The following is a 16358-nucleotide window of genomic DNA, read 5'->3' on the forward strand; positions in this document are numbered from 1 at the left end:
ATATAATATAATTACTAATAATGCAGATTTTAGTTTGGATTTAGATGAGAATATGATAACGCAAGCAGCCATTGTTTTATCTGTATACTCGGCATTGGACGATGCTACGCCGAAGAGATAACAGAAAAAGAAGGAGGAGTGAAACAATTTTCTTGCTTGAATATCAGATTCTGCGGTTAAGGATATAGTGTATAATAGTTGGTATCTGTTTTCTGAGTATATATTAACTAGGGAATAATTATGGAAGGAGCTTCATTTGAACATGTATTTCTTCATTTGGTAGACTTCTAAGGAAGACAAACTTCCAAAACGAACTTCAGAAATTATAAAAAATGATACTTATTTGTGGATTGACCTTCATGGATAAGATATTGGAATCATCAAAACATTAGTCTCCTGTACTTAGGATGTGATTGGGCCATGGTAGCGTAGGATTTAATCTTATCCAGTGAAATCAGTTAATCACCAAATGTTTATTTTCTTTATAGGAAGAAACAAGATGGAATTGGTCTTGTCATCAGGTCACCTTTGGGTAAATTACTTTCTTTAATATGTGATCCTATTTTAGTAGATAACATCGTCTTCGCACTAAGTATTAGCCTCTTATAGAACTTCTGTGGAGGAGGGGTGGTGGTAAGCCTTATTGTGATGGTATCCTGATATTACAGGTGCGACATTTGATATTAGAAGACCTGTCAATCTTTCAGCTGTTAGGAACGAGCGGCTCCACACTTTTTAAATTTTTCCTGATTTCTTTTTTAGTTTTTTCATACCCCGTTGATTGATAAACTGTTGTCCATTTAAGGAGGATTTGCGAATATCGGATTATATACAATTTTAGCTTTCAATTAAATTTTACACTTTAACTTGAGTGAAGATATATAAAGAAAGAGCAATTTGAATCAAAAATGAATGACTCATAAATATGTGGATTACGATATTGTACTACCATGTGCTTTCTTCTTATCTTTTGATTAAGGTATTATATAACTCATCATCATCCACAGTTAATAATTACTGACCTCTTAAATACAAAAATGATGATGGATAATGAATAGTAATAAATCGACTGATTGTTGTACGATTTGTAGTCAATTGCATGATAATTAAGATAGATAGATATAAATAATAGAAACTGTAAAAGAATAAGAAAAGAAATGTGTAGAACTTGGAAAGATAAAGTGTAGAACTGAATAAAACATCCATCTTGAGTACCGAACCCTCGTAAGTCGCATCTCTCCGAAACCTTAAAAATATCTTTAAATTTTAGTTACAAATATAATTAGACGTATATATATAACGGTATAATCCCACCGTTGGGATACAGCCTTTTTCAATACTATTTTCTTCTTGTTTTTCTATTACAAGTTTTCAATTCAAATCCTATTTTCTGATTCAATTGATCAATTGATTTGTTATAGGATCTTTTCATTCACATCATCATCATCATCATCATCATTATACCAATCATCATATAGTTAGGTACATAGATTTTAATAAATATCAATTTGTATCATTAATCAACCATAATTCAATTGATCAATATATATATCAATTCAATTCAATTTTTTATCATTCAATTATAGAACGGTAATAAAAATAGAGGTCAAATTATACCTACCCCTCCCTCCCCTTTATAGTTAATAAACTACAAGTTACTTTTACCCCTTTTCCTAATTTGAAACGGAAGTTTACCCTCCAAAAAAGAATTAGTCCGTTTCTCCAGATTTTACAGGTTAACTAATTTGTATTCCGCCACACGACTTTTTTGTTCGCAGTTAGAAAAAAAGAACAAGATAGAAGAATATTTAAAAAAAAAGAAATTTAAATCTTTTTGGTACCCGCACGAGTTCAAACTAGTACTAAATTTGATTAGTAATAACGAAAGACATTTCAAATCCCCATTCCATCAGATAATTTATTGAATCTTTTTCTTTTAATTATTGTTATTCAGTTGAATTGTTTTCTTCCCGTTAATATAGTATTATTCACGGTATAGGCTCCAGTTCATTCAAATCATTCCCCATCGTCAATATTCTCGTAACAATGACAGATATTAAGAGAAACTTTTCTGAAATATATGGTGGAGATTCCCCATCAAATTATGATGAAAGTCCTACTCCTGACAGTCATGATGATAAAAAGTTACATACCAAGCCAGGTAGAAAACCAATAGAAACTGAACCTAAATCAAAGAGAACTGCTCAAAATAGAGCTGCTCAACGTGCTTATCGTGAACGTAAAGAACGCAAAATGAAAGATTTAGAAGATAAAGTTAAGAATTTAGAAGATAAAAATATTAAAGTTACTACTGAAGCTGATTTCTTAAAAGCTCAAGTTGAAATGTTAAAGAAGGAATTATCAAGATATAGAGGTCATACTGATTTTAGTGATTTACATTTACCAACCAAAGTTGGTCATTTATCAAACCCAAAGACTGGTGGTTATGTTCCATCATTTGATAATCATAATAATAATACCAGTACCAATAATGATGAATCATCTGCTTCTTCAATCAAATCAAATAATATCTCTGATCATCCTTCAACTTCAAGTTCTGCTTCTGATAATTCTCCTCATAATCAACAACAATTTTCAATTGATTTCCCATGGTCAAAAGATAATTTAAAAATTGGTTCAACTTCTTCTGCTAATATTAATTCTAATAATGTACCTGATTTAGTTAGTGGTTCTTCATCTTCAACTTCTCCATTAAATGATAATTTATTAGTATCTCCAGATTCATCAGTAACTTCTGCTAATACTAATTCGAATATAATTGCATCTAATTTGGATTTCACCACTTCATTTGAAGAACAAGTGGATCCATTCTGTGTTAAATTAAGTGAAGCATGTGGTACTAAACAATGTCCAGTTCCAAAATATAAAAGAAGTGATTCAAAGGGTTCAATCTCAACTTCAGGTTCTATACTAGGTCAACAACCTCAATTACAACAACATCATCAACAATTAGTCCAACAACAAAAGCAACAACAACAACAACAAAAGCAGCAACAAGAGCAACAGCAACAATCAAATCAATTCACATCTCCATTTTCTAACTTGGTGACTCCAACTCCAAATCAATTAGGTTCTGATTTAGATTACTTAAATGATCCTTTCTTTAACAGTAATGGTAATGATTTTAATTTTGATATTTCTAATACTGGTAATGCATTAACTAATCATAATTCAGTCTCTTCAACTATATCATCTATAACTTCTTCATCTAATACCCCAGGTACAATTGCCAACAACAACAATAATAATTCAATCGACACATCTAACAACAATAATAATAATAACACTAATGATCCATTACTGTTCCTTAATGATACTAATTTTGATGTTAGTCTTGCATTTGCTGATCCAAACATTCAACCTAGGCATAGCATTGCAGATGATTTCGATCCAATCTCTCTTTTAACTACTGAAGAATCAATCTATGATCCATTAAAAGATCAAAGTAAACTTGCTAATAGTATTGTTAATAGTGCAGGTGGGGTTAATGTTAATTTCAACTTTAATGAATTTGTTAAAAGTTCATTACCTTCTGAAGCCACTCCTAAGGAAAGAAATTATACTACCAGTTCAATTATTGATGTTAAAGATGAAGTCAATGAAGCTGATAATGATGATGAAGTTGTTCCAGCTCCTGCTGAATCTATGAGATGTAGTGAAATTTGGGATAGAATTACTGCTCATCCAAAATATACTGAAATTGACATTGATTCACTTTGTAATGAATTGAAAAATAAAGCTAAATGTTCAGAAAAGGGAGTTGTTATTAATTCTGCTGATGTGAATCATTTATTAGAACAAAGTGCTATGTTAAAACGTTAGATTAATTTTAACAATAATTCCACGTAATGCTTTTATTTTCATTTTGGTTATATTTATCATTATTATCTTACGCCTTTGAATTTATGTCTGGTTGTTTAGTTCTATTGTGTTAGCTTTTTTTTTTATTTATTATTGTTCATTTTATTTTCAGTTGTGATTTGATGTGGATTTTAGAAACCACTGATAAAGTATCAATATTACAAATCACTATACTATTACTATTATTATTACGATTACTTTACTTTTATTCCCCAATTATATAACTATTTTCTGTATATATTATTCTAAGATTAGTTATTTATTAATTTCTTTATCATTTTTGTTGGTTGGTAAATGGAAACCAAAATATAAAAAAAAATTGAAAAAAAATCAAAAAATCCTTTAAAAACAGTCGATACAAAAACAAAATATTTAAAAAAAAAGAAGAAAGATTCTAGCGTATGTGGTTTTACAGAGAGGATATGTTGATCTTATCCTTATTCTTATCTCTGTTTTTAGCGAGTTTTAATTAGTTGCATTGAAGTTATACTATTTAGTTAAATTAAATTGAAAAATATAAAAATTGCAAAAAAAAATAATAATCTTGTAGACCATGACATTCAATTGAAATGGAGTATTAACATACTTGAAAGGTAAAAATAAGTAACTAAGTCATAGATCCTTAACAGGACTTATATACTATCGAAATATCTGCTTTAAATGACACGAAGTTAATAAAGTTTAGAATCTCAAAAACGAAATAGCAGCCAAAAAAAAATTGCAAATGCAACAGAAAAAATAAATGAACAGTACGGGAATCGAACCCGTCTCGCTTGCTTGGAAGGCAAGTATAATGCCACTATACCAACTGTCCTAGTTGTTATGAAAAATCAATTTTTTTAGCCGGCCAATATAAGCCAAAATCAAATTTTTAAAAATTCAAAAAATCGAAAAATCGAAGGGATTTTGATAGTTTTGATTAGTTAATCCTAAATATGGGACTTATATTACTGTACTGGGTGATTTTAATGAAGTTTGATGAAGTTTGAGTGTTTGATTTTCATAGAGATTATTTCATCGATTTATGAGCGAAATTAAAAAAATTAAAACAATCCTATTTTAGGAAATTTTGAAAAGAGTTAAGGGAATATCTGGTACGTAAATTAAAGCTCAGAGGCTCGATATGTCAATGATATCAATAACTTATATAGTAATTCAATTGTTCGTGAGGCATGTTCATTCAGAAGTTCATAAAAGAGATTTCAGAGTTGAGAAATTGCAAATTGGTTACGATTCGAATGAGTGAGTTTAGATTGGTAAAAAATCTAGCTTAAAGATAAATGACGGTATTTCTTGGAAGGTCTAGAAGCATTAAAAAAGACTCAATCAATTTGTGAAAAATACCGTAAAAGTTTCCTAAGGGAAAACCATTCGAGAAGTCCGCTAATCAAAACAAATCGAAGGCTTAACTGGGAAACGTTCTTTTCCTTCAATTCTTATCCTTTCCCCAACTTACTATGATGTAATGGATTGGGGAAGTTCTCGAATAGAAAGTTGCTTAATTCTATACGACTATAAAGTTACCGTCCTCATTCGTTTAATATCTTTTAAATACGAAATTAAGTAGTAAATTGCAAACAAGGAGATTATCTCTCCAATTCCTACTAGATAAATATGATTGTTCTCCAACTTGGTCGTATAGAAAAGCTTAATTGGACGTAGGTGAAATGATACAGGATACGTATCTGTCAGGAAATTTATCTTATCGTTTATCGTAAAGCATATATACATGGAATACAACCATCTTCTAAAACCCTGAATGGGTCGGAGTAAAATATCAACAAATTAGCATACTTAAACTCAAACACATCCGAAAACTAAGTTATAAAAGGGTAGATGCAAAAATTAAACATAAAGAAATCAGGCACCTGAATTTGCTTAATTAACTCGGCATTATAATGAATAATTATTTTTAGCAGCAATTCTTAAAGGAACAATAGCGATTAACGGGAACGAGCATTGAATGAGTTATACGATAAAAAATAAAATCGTTATGATTTTTGTTTTTGTCGTTTAATGAACGACAGAGAGACGGGAACGACAGACAGACAAAAACTTATCACAAAAACACGCCAAAGTTAAGGAAAGGTCAATAGGGATATTTACCACTGATAAATTTTTCATCAACAACACAATTCATTTATATAGAAATAGATATTTCCCCTTTTCTTGGAATTAAGTAAGTTTTAGTTTATTTAATATTTCAACAACTATAAAGTAAATAAAACTACATAAAAGGATTCAACTCATATCATGCCAGAACAAGTTGTATTAGCTCAAAAGGATCACAAGAGAGATGCCGAATTCACCAAGGCTTTACATGGTCAATCTTATAAGAAGACTGGTTTATCTGCTTTAATGGCCAAGTCTAAGGATGCTTCTGCCGTTGCTTCCAGTGGTTATTTCAAACATTGGGATGGTGGTGTTACTGAAGATGATGAAGTTAAAAGATTAGGTGATTATTCTCAATTAACTCATCATTATTATAATTTAGTTACTGATTTCTATGAATATGGTTGGGGTTCTTCATTCCATTTCTCAAGATATTATAAAGGTGAAGCTTTCAGACAAGCTACTGCTAGACATGAACATTTCTTAGCTCATAAAATGAATCTTAATGAAAATATGAAAGTTTTAGATGTTGGTTGTGGTGTTGGTGGTCCAGGTAGAGAAATAACTAGATTCACTGATTGTGAAATCGTTGGTTTAAATAACAATGATTATCAAATCGAAAGAGCTCAACATTATGCTCAAAAATATCATTTAGATCATAAATTATCTTATGTTAAAGGTGATTTCATGCAAATGGATTTTGAAAAGGAAACTTTTGATGCTGTTTATGCCATTGAAGCTACAGTTCATTCTCCAGTTTTAGAAGGTGTTTATTCTGAAATCTATAAAGTTTTAAAACCAGGTGGTGTTTTTGGTGTTTATGAATGGGTTATGACTGATGCTTATGATGAAAATAATGCTGAACATAGAAAAATTGCTTATGGTATTGAAGTTGGGGATGGTATTCCAAAAATGTATAAGAGAGAAGTTGCTGAACAAGCTCTTAAAAACGTTGGTTTCAAAGTCGAATATGAACAAGATTTAGCTGATAAAGAAGATGAAATCCCATGGTATTACCCATTAAGTGGTGAATTAAAATATTGTCAAACTTTTGGTGATTATTTCACTGTGTTTAGAACTTCAAGACTTGGTAGAGCCATCACTACTGAAGCTGTTGGTTTAATGGAAAAATTAGGTTTAGCCCCTCAAGGTTCTAAACAAGTTACCCATGCTTTAGAAGATGCTGCTGTTAACTTAGTGGAAGGTGGTAGACAAAAATTATTTACTCCAATGATGTTATACATTGCTAGAAAACCATTAGATGCTAAAGATTAGATTAGTTGAGCTAATTAAATTCTTAACAATCTCTAGCTCGTCCTATTTATAATCATATACATATACAGTTTTACTGTCAAATTGCTAATAGATAACCCAATCCATTTATTCAAATATACTTAAATTATTTAATAAATCAACTGAACTCTTTGTTCATAGTCACTGGAAAGATGGTGGCTTACTGACCCAAAGCGGAGTCGGTTATTGTGTAAAAAAGCATATCCTAGAGTGGATCAGACATAGATCTTGGATGTGCTAACTATATAGCGCTCAGTACCTTTAACTATTCAAGTATGAAGAAGTGACTTCGAAATGTTGAGTTATGGTTACAAATGATATAACGAAAATTTCACAATAACATGTATTTACTTATAAATCTATATAACATATTACAGCCAAGATATTTAACTATCACGTAGAATTGGAAAAATTAAAGTCACAATCTGCGTAAACTGTAGTCCAGCTATAATGACAGCTGCTACTGCCAGTCTGCTAATCAACTTGGATTCTTCGCCAATACTTTTAGCATAAATGTATATAAAAACAACGATACCACAAGCATAGTAAGTGACCCAGCTATTCGTCATCCTTGTAGGTAGAAAATAAGTTATGTTTATATGATTTCTGTGTAGATGAAATTGAAAAAAAGGTGATAAGAAGATAATTATATTCCATTTATTGGGGAAAAAAATTAGAATTATTATTGGGATGATGTGGCTGCCACACGCCTCAATGGTTGACTATACTATATTTCATGCAAAAGTTTTCTTCTACACACCATCCAACCCCAACTAAGTTGCGATTTGTTGTAGTTTTTCTTAATAGAATGTCGCAAGTCAAATAATTTTATTCAAATATACATAATTTATCTAAAATGAAGTCAACTTATCCCCTTATCATCACAACCCTTTTCACAGCCACCAAAACGTGTCCCAATTAGGAAGCCATCATATATGCAGGACACACATGAAGTCATAGGGTTACCACTCACACAGAGGAAAGAAATGGGTCCGGTAAAATTTCATGTAAGAGCAACCGTTGTTAAATTGGATAGTATCTTCAAATAATTATATATATAAACTTCTGGGCATTTCAATTCTTTTGTTTTGAATAAAGAAATTATTCCTTTTCAAAAATTAGTTAGGATTTTCAATCTGTTTTTGTTAAGAACATAGTTGTTAGAGACATATAGATTCATTTTGTGCGGGGCGATGACACTTACCAATCCAAACCTCGAGGGATACTCAATTGTCCGTAACTTTTGGTTGAAATACTATAATCCTTCCAAACAGACTTTCATTGCTCCTAAGAAGTGTAGTGGATGTTATAACGACGATAGATTTGTGGTTTGGGCTGTTGCTGTTGCAGCTCAAGCTGTGGTTGATGGAGCTAGAATTTATCCTGAATTAAGACCCTTAGTGCCAACAGCTTGTCGTATCTTTCAAAAATATAAAAATAATCATCTTAGAGGTTTCTCAGCCGCTGAAAATGGTGGTAATGATAAAGACATTTATTATGATGATGATGCTCAAGTTGCAAGTGCTTTCATTACAGCTTATGAAGTTACTGGTGATAAGTACTTTTTAGATCAAGGTCGTGAATTGGTTAGATTTTTGATGGGTGGATGGAATAATAATCCAAATGCCAAAACAAAAGGTGGTATGTGCTGGCATGTAACTAATCATTACTTGAATGCCTGTACAACTGCTGAAGTTGCCAAAGTTTGTTTACAACTTTCAAAGTTTATTCCTTCCGAAGCTAATTATTATGTTGAATTTGCTGCTAAATGTATTGATTGGCAAATTGCTGTTTTACAAGATCCAGGAGACAAATTGATTAAAGATGGAGTTCAAGATACTTCTGATCAAATCAATGATACAAAATGGACTTATAATCTTGGTACTACTTTATCATCTGCTGCTCATTTATATCAAATTACAAAGGATAAAAAATGGAAGAAGATTGCTGATGATTTAGCTAATGCTGGTATCAATAGAGGTGTTTTCTTTTACGATCGTGATTACAGTGACGATAAACGTTATTGGAGAGATTCTTCCTATTTCGTTCAATTGTTGATTGAAGGTCTCGCTGATTACCTATTATACGTTGGTGATGAAGATAATGGAGATTTACCTCAAAGAATTCATGAAGAAATCAGAAGACATTTAGTTATGTTTTATGAATACATGAGAGATCCTCAAGATGGTTTATATCTTCAAAGTTTTGAACCTCATTTAACTTATAAAGAAACTTATGAAACCAAATATAAACAAGAATTTGGTGATAGAAAGAATTGGGATTTAAAAGAAGAAGATAGAGATGATCGTCATCAACCACAAAAATGTTTAATGGGTTGCGCAGCTGCTGCAAGAGTATTTTTCCAAGGTGCTAGAGTTGTTCCTGAAATTCCAAAATAACTTTATATGTAACTCTACGGATACTGACTTGTTTTATTTATTCGTTACTTTATGTTCCTTTTTTCCCTTTGTTATTTTCTTTTGAAATTATTGTATTAACTATTCTAATAGATATACAAAAGTTATGTACGTATATATACACATGTAGGTATGTAATGCAAAAATACTGTTTTCAGTATTAGATTTTTAATTTTGTTAAATTAAATGCAGCAGTGGTTGGTAATGAGAATTGTGGTCTTTCGATAACTATTATTTCATTAGTACCAAAACTATCCACCTTCATGATTGGTCTGTATTTTGTAGTTAACCAGAATGGTTTCTTGTCATTATTAACATCTTCTGAATCATCATTCTTTATGATTTGTTGTCTTAATCTTTCAACTTGACTTTGCTTTAATGACATTTCCAATGTTTCTGTATTTTCTTCAACAATATCTATACTTCCATCTATAGCTGGAGTTGTTGAAGCAGTATCCTCACTAATAGTTAAACCATCTCTATTTCTCTTTTTAGAATTGGATGTGTTTTTATATATCTTACTTATTGGAATATTAATGGATAAGTCAAAGTAAGCTACCCAAGTAGAACCAAATATCCAAGCTCTATCATTCTTAATGAAGATCCCTTGTGGTTTATCATCCAAAGTTAAGAACTGTTGTGGTAAAAATTCACTATTTCTTTTTGACCAAGGAGTTAAAAGACTATTTGTAGATTCTTGGTTGACAAAAAATTCATATAATTTGTTTTCATCAGTCAATACTACTACTTTATCATTATCAGAAAACTTAATAATATGAGGGAATGATGACAATTTAGTGATTTGTGAAGGTTCAAATGATCCTAATAATGGATATGATTCAATAGATCCGTTGAATAAAGAAATTATGAATTTGCTTCCATCTGGTGATATTACTAAGTTATTAATTGTATTCAAATGTTGAAGTCTTCCAAGATTACTTGATTTAGAAGCTAATAATTCAACTTCATCTTCTAATTGGATTGTTTTTTCTTCAATATCAATAGTAAATGTGAATATTTGTTCGTCATAAGTTAATATAAGGAATTGATTTGGGGAATAAAATTTAGTTAATTTTGCTCCACTAATAATTGAACTGAAAGATTCATCTCTGAATTTAGCAATCTTAAGTTTTCCCTGATTGGTTTCACTTAATTCAAATAACTTCACATAGTTCAAACTTGAAACTATAAGAAGATTTCCATCTTCATTAATATCTACACTTAAAATATTATCATCTTCAGCTAACTTTAATTTTGAAACCAACTTATGTTTAGAACCTGGGACAAGTTTCCAAATCTTAATTTCTTGATCTTGCCATAATATTATAAGGTTTTTGTTTTCGTTAATGACTAAATTTGACTTTTGTTGATTTATTAATAATTTTTTATAATTTCCATCTTGAAATTGTTGTACTGATTGAATTACAATAGATCTCTCTACACCTCCACTGATTAAGAAGTTATGAGCAGAACTTTCAAATATGGACATTGATCTTATATCGTTTGAATGCAATAATCTGTTGGAACTATGGACCCATTTTGATGAAGATGAGTTTTTATTAGTTATTAAATTAAATTGATGAATCTTTCTATCAACACCGGCAGAAAAGATCTTTTCTTCATTGACATCATTAACTAAAGTTAACACATCAGCATCATGAGCCTTGAATGTTTGTAATAAAGAGAAATGATCTAAATCCCAGAATTTAACTGAACCAGTAGAATCACCACTTACAATTTGTCTTTTATTTGGTAAAATAGTTATAGACCACACTAAAGTACTTTCAGTCTTAGACTTATCAACTCTCATAGTTGATACAATTCTACCTTTGGATTCACCACTTGCACTCCAAGATCTTATTCTACCATCAGCACAACCACCGACTAATAAATCATTTTCATACCATTGAATACTTAAGATTCTAGCATCTTGTCTTTGACAAATCATATCATGTTCTAAAGATCCAAATCCACCAGATATATCAATAATGACAACAGAACCATCATCACAACCTACTGCTAATTTATCATTGTTAGAGTTTATAGCAATAGACCAAATGATACCTGCGTTACAATCATAATTTGTGATAGGTTTTAAGGTTTGAAAATCCCATTCAGTAATATAAGTCGATCCACCAATGGAGAAAAGACGAGGAGCTTCACTTCCATCAGAACTTATACTCCAACAGAGACCTTCGATAGATCTACCTCTTGAACCTGGAAATGTTATTTCATGAGTCCAATTATGCTTAGGATTCCATATTTCAATATCACCATTATTTCTTCCTACTGCCAAACGAAGATCATTAGTAGTAGGTTTAGTTAAAGATGACGAATGAGAAAAACCTGTTGCTGTCACAGTATGAGGAGTATAATCCACAAAACGACAACGATGGATATCCATGACTATTTCTTAACTATCTTTGGAAAGGTTTCTTCTTCTTCTTTCTTTACAACTCTTCCCTTATTTACAATAATATTTCAAAAGTAGTGAAAAATCTCATCACAAAATTTTTTTTAGAGAAGTCACGTGAATCATACATCGCGCAAAAAATTTTGATAATCAATTTATATTCTTGCAACCATTCAATCTTGGGTTAATTTACTTATGTTTAACTGATAGTTTTTAAAGATTTCATAAAGTGATCTTATTTAGTAGTAATTTACAACATTAAATGTTTTTTGCATAAATTTATTTATTAAAGAGTAATATACAAATCTATGTAAAAGGTTTTTTTTTTTTTTAATTTTTTGTTTTTATTTTAATTTTTATTTCAGATCTTTCCAATCATATACCCCAATCATATACCCCAATCAAACATAAAAAGCCTTGATCCAATAACTCCAAAGTGATATGAAAGATTTGTATTCTTCAAATAAAATTCAGTTGGAAGATATAATATTTTGAAAAGAAAAAGTCAGGATTAGCAATACCATCTGTTTAACACCATCATAAGACCACCAGCAAATAGATTTCACCAAGCAACTCAGATCATGTCATACATTTCGATATATTTTAACCTAGTACTGATTTAGACAATAGTACATCTGTTTGGAGTAGCACCCCATCCAGTAGAGTTGTTTTGATCTTTGTTAGCAGATTGAGTTTTAGTTTGAGTTTGTTGAGCAGCCATTGTGAATTAGTTTGTATGATTTATAAAAGTAATAGGTTTCAAAAATGGTTTAACAAGTAGGATTTGAGCTGTATTTATAATGGAGATCTACAAGATCTTGATGGTTATAGTTTCAGATTCATCTAGCGTCATGGGTATTGATGTCAAATATTACACGATTTTGCATCTATTTCAGATGTGACAGAAAAATTACCAAATTGAGCCATGACAAAGTGCAAAATTTAACCACAAAAGTAAGATCTCAGTTTCAAACAAATCTTTATTCAACATTTACAATGCTTAATGATACGACAATTTAATGATGGTTAATCATACTATTACTGAAACATGCATCTGAGGCGGGTTATGGTTTCATAAATTCTAATTAGGCTTATCTACAATGTATTCAAAATTCGATTTCATAATCATTATTACCTAAACTAAATTCTACACAAAACCAACAAAACTATTTATAAAACTTAACATTCTAATAAACCACTTGTTTTCATCAGTATTAAGGATCATATTGATGATTAATTCCTTTTTTTGCTTATTGGAATTGTTTCCAATTGGTTGATTCACAATGGTTCTCTTAACAACCACATTTCTTTTTATACACCATACAATGAATAAAATTGCTAATAAACTAATGGAAAAGTTCTTAAGGAAAGTTAACACATGTTTTCCAACAAATCTCAATATAGTGAATACTTTCCGCTTTAATAATTCAATCTCATCTAAAGCTTCTTCACCTTCATTCTTATTATTGTTATTGTCTTGAGTATGTCTATCTCTTATGAATTCTCTGGTTAATTTATTTATCACTAAATTAACTTCCCCTTGCCAAGTTTTAAAATCTTCAATAGTAGCAGAATTAACCAAATTATTAGATGGTGGTTGATTAGTTGAATGTCCTTGTGGTACTAAAGGTAAGGAATAAACAGAATTGGTTGTACCGGCTCCGATAAATGAAGAATCACCAAGTTGTTGTGATTGACTTTGTTGATGTAACTGTTGTTGTCTTTGTTGTTGAACGTATTCATTAATAGATACTGCAGTATTTCTTCTGGAATGACTATAAATCTTTTGTAAGTTGCTTCGATATTGTTGATTAAGACTTGGAGTGACACTTGAAAACCGATCAGATTGACCAGCTTGACTGAAAGATGGAGAATATGAAGGTAATGGGATTGAATGATGGTCTTCATCATCATCTGGAGTTTGTATATCTTTGATTTGATCCCATAAATATTCAAGATCACTTAATAATTCTCTTGCTTCCAATGTACCACTAGCATAAATCTTCATAGTTTCAATAAGATAAGAGATATATCGACGTTTAGCTTCAGTTTTGGAAAGTCCTTCTTCCCTTTTCCATGCATCCCATTTCTTCTTAGCACCTTCATCTTCCACTGTGAACCCCACTGGTCGAGGCATTATTCCATTAACATCCCCTTCTGTAGCTTGTTTATATAATCCATATAATCTAATTCTATTCTCTGCAGGTGGTCTAGGTAATGATCCATAGTTGGAACGGGAGGATAATGCTCTTATGGTTGTGATTGCCTTTACAAACACACGATCTATACATTAAATATGATTAGTATTATGTGAATCAAGGGATATAAATCAAATCAAATTTGCGGCTTATTGATGAGGAGCCAGCATAATGAATATACATACCAACTGAATCTGACATTTTTCAAACAACGTATAATGCAGAGACGAAGAGATCAATTGAATTGATAATCTGGAATAGTCAACAATGAGTTTATGTTTAATATGAACAAGGGATCTTGAAACAGTTATTCTTTTTGATTTAACCGATGTCTGTTTGTTGTTGTTGTGTAAAATGGTCGTTGCGGTTTTGGTGGGGCACAAAAAAACAACCATTTAAAACGCACGTGAGATAAAAATCAAATCAAATCTCAAGAGACCACACAAAATTAAAATTTTTGCAACGGATTGCAACGGTAGATTTAGAGGATAACATGGATAAAATGGTTACAAACTACATTTAGAAGACTTTATATGTTGAAGGTTTGATAAGGAATGGATGGGAAAAAAAAGTATTGTCTATTTGGAATAGTGTTTGTTCTATGTGTGTTTCATAATTATTATTTTTTTTTAGATTTGTGAAAAACCCGTAATTGGACTCTGGAACAGATGTTAGCTAATGAAATGGACCTATCATAACCACAGAGGAATGTAGGTTATAATGGTGAGTAGTAAGCAAAGAGAATCATTCTAGTTTGCTCCAAAATAGGAACCAGATACGGCATTATCTATTATATGAAATATAAAATAATAATGAAATGGCACCAGAGTGTTGGCAAACAGACTTTTAGAGAAGATAAAAATAATAATAATTTGATTGATTGATTGATTGAAATCGTATTAAACAGCTTATGGATTCCAATGAATTTGAATGATAACAATGATATGAAAACACTTTTGATGATAAACACAATGAACATGATACCTTTTTTTTTAATCCTTTCCTTTTTCCCTAATTGACAAACACAAACATTTTTGATAATAAAATCTCCTTTATTTAGAGGACTTACAACACATCCCTAGTTCTTGAAGGTTGAAATACTTTTTTTGATAATCATCTTGAACAAGGAATATGAAAAATTTTTTAAAGTTGAATTTCTAGAACGTTAAAAGTTATTGATTAAACCCTATTAAACACTTTTTATTATTATATAGATACATTTAGTTTTCTGGAACATCAATTTCACCAGCGTTAATGGCTTCAATGATATCATGAGGGTTTTTGTAGTTAACTCTACAACCAACAGATTGAGCAGTACCTAAGATTTCTTTAGTGACGGAAGCTAAGTTCTTACCGAAAGATTTTTCTTTCATTTGTCTAGCAATTTCAAAGATTTCTTCTAATGGGATATTACCAGAATGTTTAACATTCTTTTCCTTCTTTCTATCTCTTGGTGGTTCTTTTAAAGCAGTGATGACTAAGGATGAAGCAGATGGAACAACTGAAGCAGTGGCTTGTCTGTTTTGGATTCTTAATTGAACGGTAACTTTAATACCTTTGAATTCTTTAGTAGCTTTGGCAATATCTTCACCAACTTTCTTTGGGGATAAACCTAATGGACCAATCTTTGGAGCTAAGGCAGATGAAGCACCAACTTCACCACCGACGGCTCTTAAGTAAAGGAACTTAACTTCATTTGGATCGATCTTTGGAGGCATCTTTGTTTAATGGTCTATAATTCCAAGTTAAAAACTATAGCTTTATTTGTAAAAAGGAAAGAAATATCAAATTTTTTTTTAACCTTACAATTCCCTCGCTATAGTCGATCAAACTGGAAATTTTTTTTCCCACACCAAAATTTGTTACTGACAGAGAAGATGTCCCTTATTTTTCCTGCAAATTAGTGTGCACGTGACTGACCGCTAACTTAATTTTTTTAGTAGTGGACCACAGCACTGAAATTAGCAGAAATGGCCTCACGTGGATTAGGGAGTTCTAGGGGGCCAGAGCCCTAAGATCGATTTTTGGACTTAAGCTGAGCTA

The 16358-nt window shown here is 31.0% G+C and overlaps 6 protein-coding genes and 1 non-coding gene across 7 annotated transcripts; 3 read left to right on the forward strand and 4 right to left on the reverse strand. All coding sequences in view use genetic code 12, as the record gives it.

The window, feature by feature from the left end:
- Positions 1 to 2163: 2163 nt before the first annotated feature.
- On the forward strand, positions 2164 to 2361 carry CAP1 (DNA-binding transcription factor; the record flags this gene model as incomplete). The annotated part of the gene is made up of 1 exon (XM_064904613.1): positions 2164 to 2361. A coding segment is annotated over one exon (198 nt), but the record flags the coding sequence as incomplete, so codon positions are not given.
- A 2264-nt stretch (positions 2362 to 4625) lies between these two features.
- Positions 4626 to 4696, reverse strand: DFJ63DRAFT_t97. The gene has a single exon. It is a non-coding gene; the product is annotated as a tRNA-Gly (tRNA).
- Positions 4697 to 6135: 1439 nt separating this feature from the next.
- Positions 6136 to 7269, forward strand: ERG6 (sterol 24-C-methyltransferase; the record flags this gene model as incomplete). Its single annotated transcript, XM_064906167.1, has 1 exon — positions 6136 to 7269. The coding sequence occupies one exon, from the start codon at positions 6136 to 6138 to the stop codon at positions 7267 to 7269; it is 1134 nt and encodes a 377-aa protein (XP_064761612.1).
- A 1211-nt stretch (positions 7270 to 8480) lies between these two features.
- Positions 8481 to 9686, forward strand: DFJ63DRAFT_313405 (uncharacterized protein; the record flags this gene model as incomplete). Its single annotated transcript, XM_064906168.1, has 1 exon — positions 8481 to 9686. One exon carries the CDS (start codon positions 8481 to 8483, stop codon positions 9684 to 9686), a length of 1206 nt encoding a protein of 401 aa, XP_064761613.1.
- Positions 9687 to 9813: 127 nt separating this feature from the next.
- UTP4 (Utp4p) lies at positions 9814 to 12479 on the reverse strand. Its single transcript, XM_064907021.1, has one exon. The coding sequence runs from the start codon at positions 12106 to 12108 to the stop codon at positions 9865 to 9867; it is 2244 nt and encodes a 747-aa protein (XP_064761614.1). The 5' UTR covers positions 12109 to 12479; the 3' UTR covers positions 9814 to 9864.
- A 335-nt stretch (positions 12480 to 12814) lies between these two features.
- Positions 12815 to 14516, reverse strand: DFJ63DRAFT_341926 (uncharacterized protein; the record flags this gene model as incomplete). The annotated part of the gene is made up of 2 exons (XM_064908734.1): positions 12815 to 14366; positions 14497 to 14516. 2 exons carry the CDS (start codon positions 14514 to 14516, stop codon positions 13265 to 13267), a joined length of 1122 nt encoding a protein of 373 aa, XP_064761615.1. The 3' UTR covers positions 12815 to 13264.
- An 898-nt stretch (positions 14517 to 15414) lies between these two features.
- RPL12 (60S ribosomal protein uL11) lies at positions 15415 to 16241 on the reverse strand. Its single transcript, XM_064903551.1, has one exon. It carries the CDS (start codon positions 16031 to 16033, stop codon positions 15536 to 15538), a length of 498 nt encoding a protein of 165 aa, XP_064761616.1. The 5' UTR covers positions 16034 to 16241; the 3' UTR covers positions 15415 to 15535.
- Between the last annotated feature and the right edge of the window lie 117 nt (positions 16242 to 16358).

The sequence above is a fragment of the Scheffersomyces coipomensis genome (genome assembly GCF_036884675.1).
Source record: "Scheffersomyces coipomensis strain NRRL Y-17651 chromosome Unknown DFJ63scaffold_4, whole genome shotgun sequence".
In the NCBI taxonomy this organism is placed as follows: domain Eukaryota; kingdom Fungi; phylum Ascomycota; class Pichiomycetes; order Serinales; family Debaryomycetaceae; genus Scheffersomyces; species Scheffersomyces coipomensis.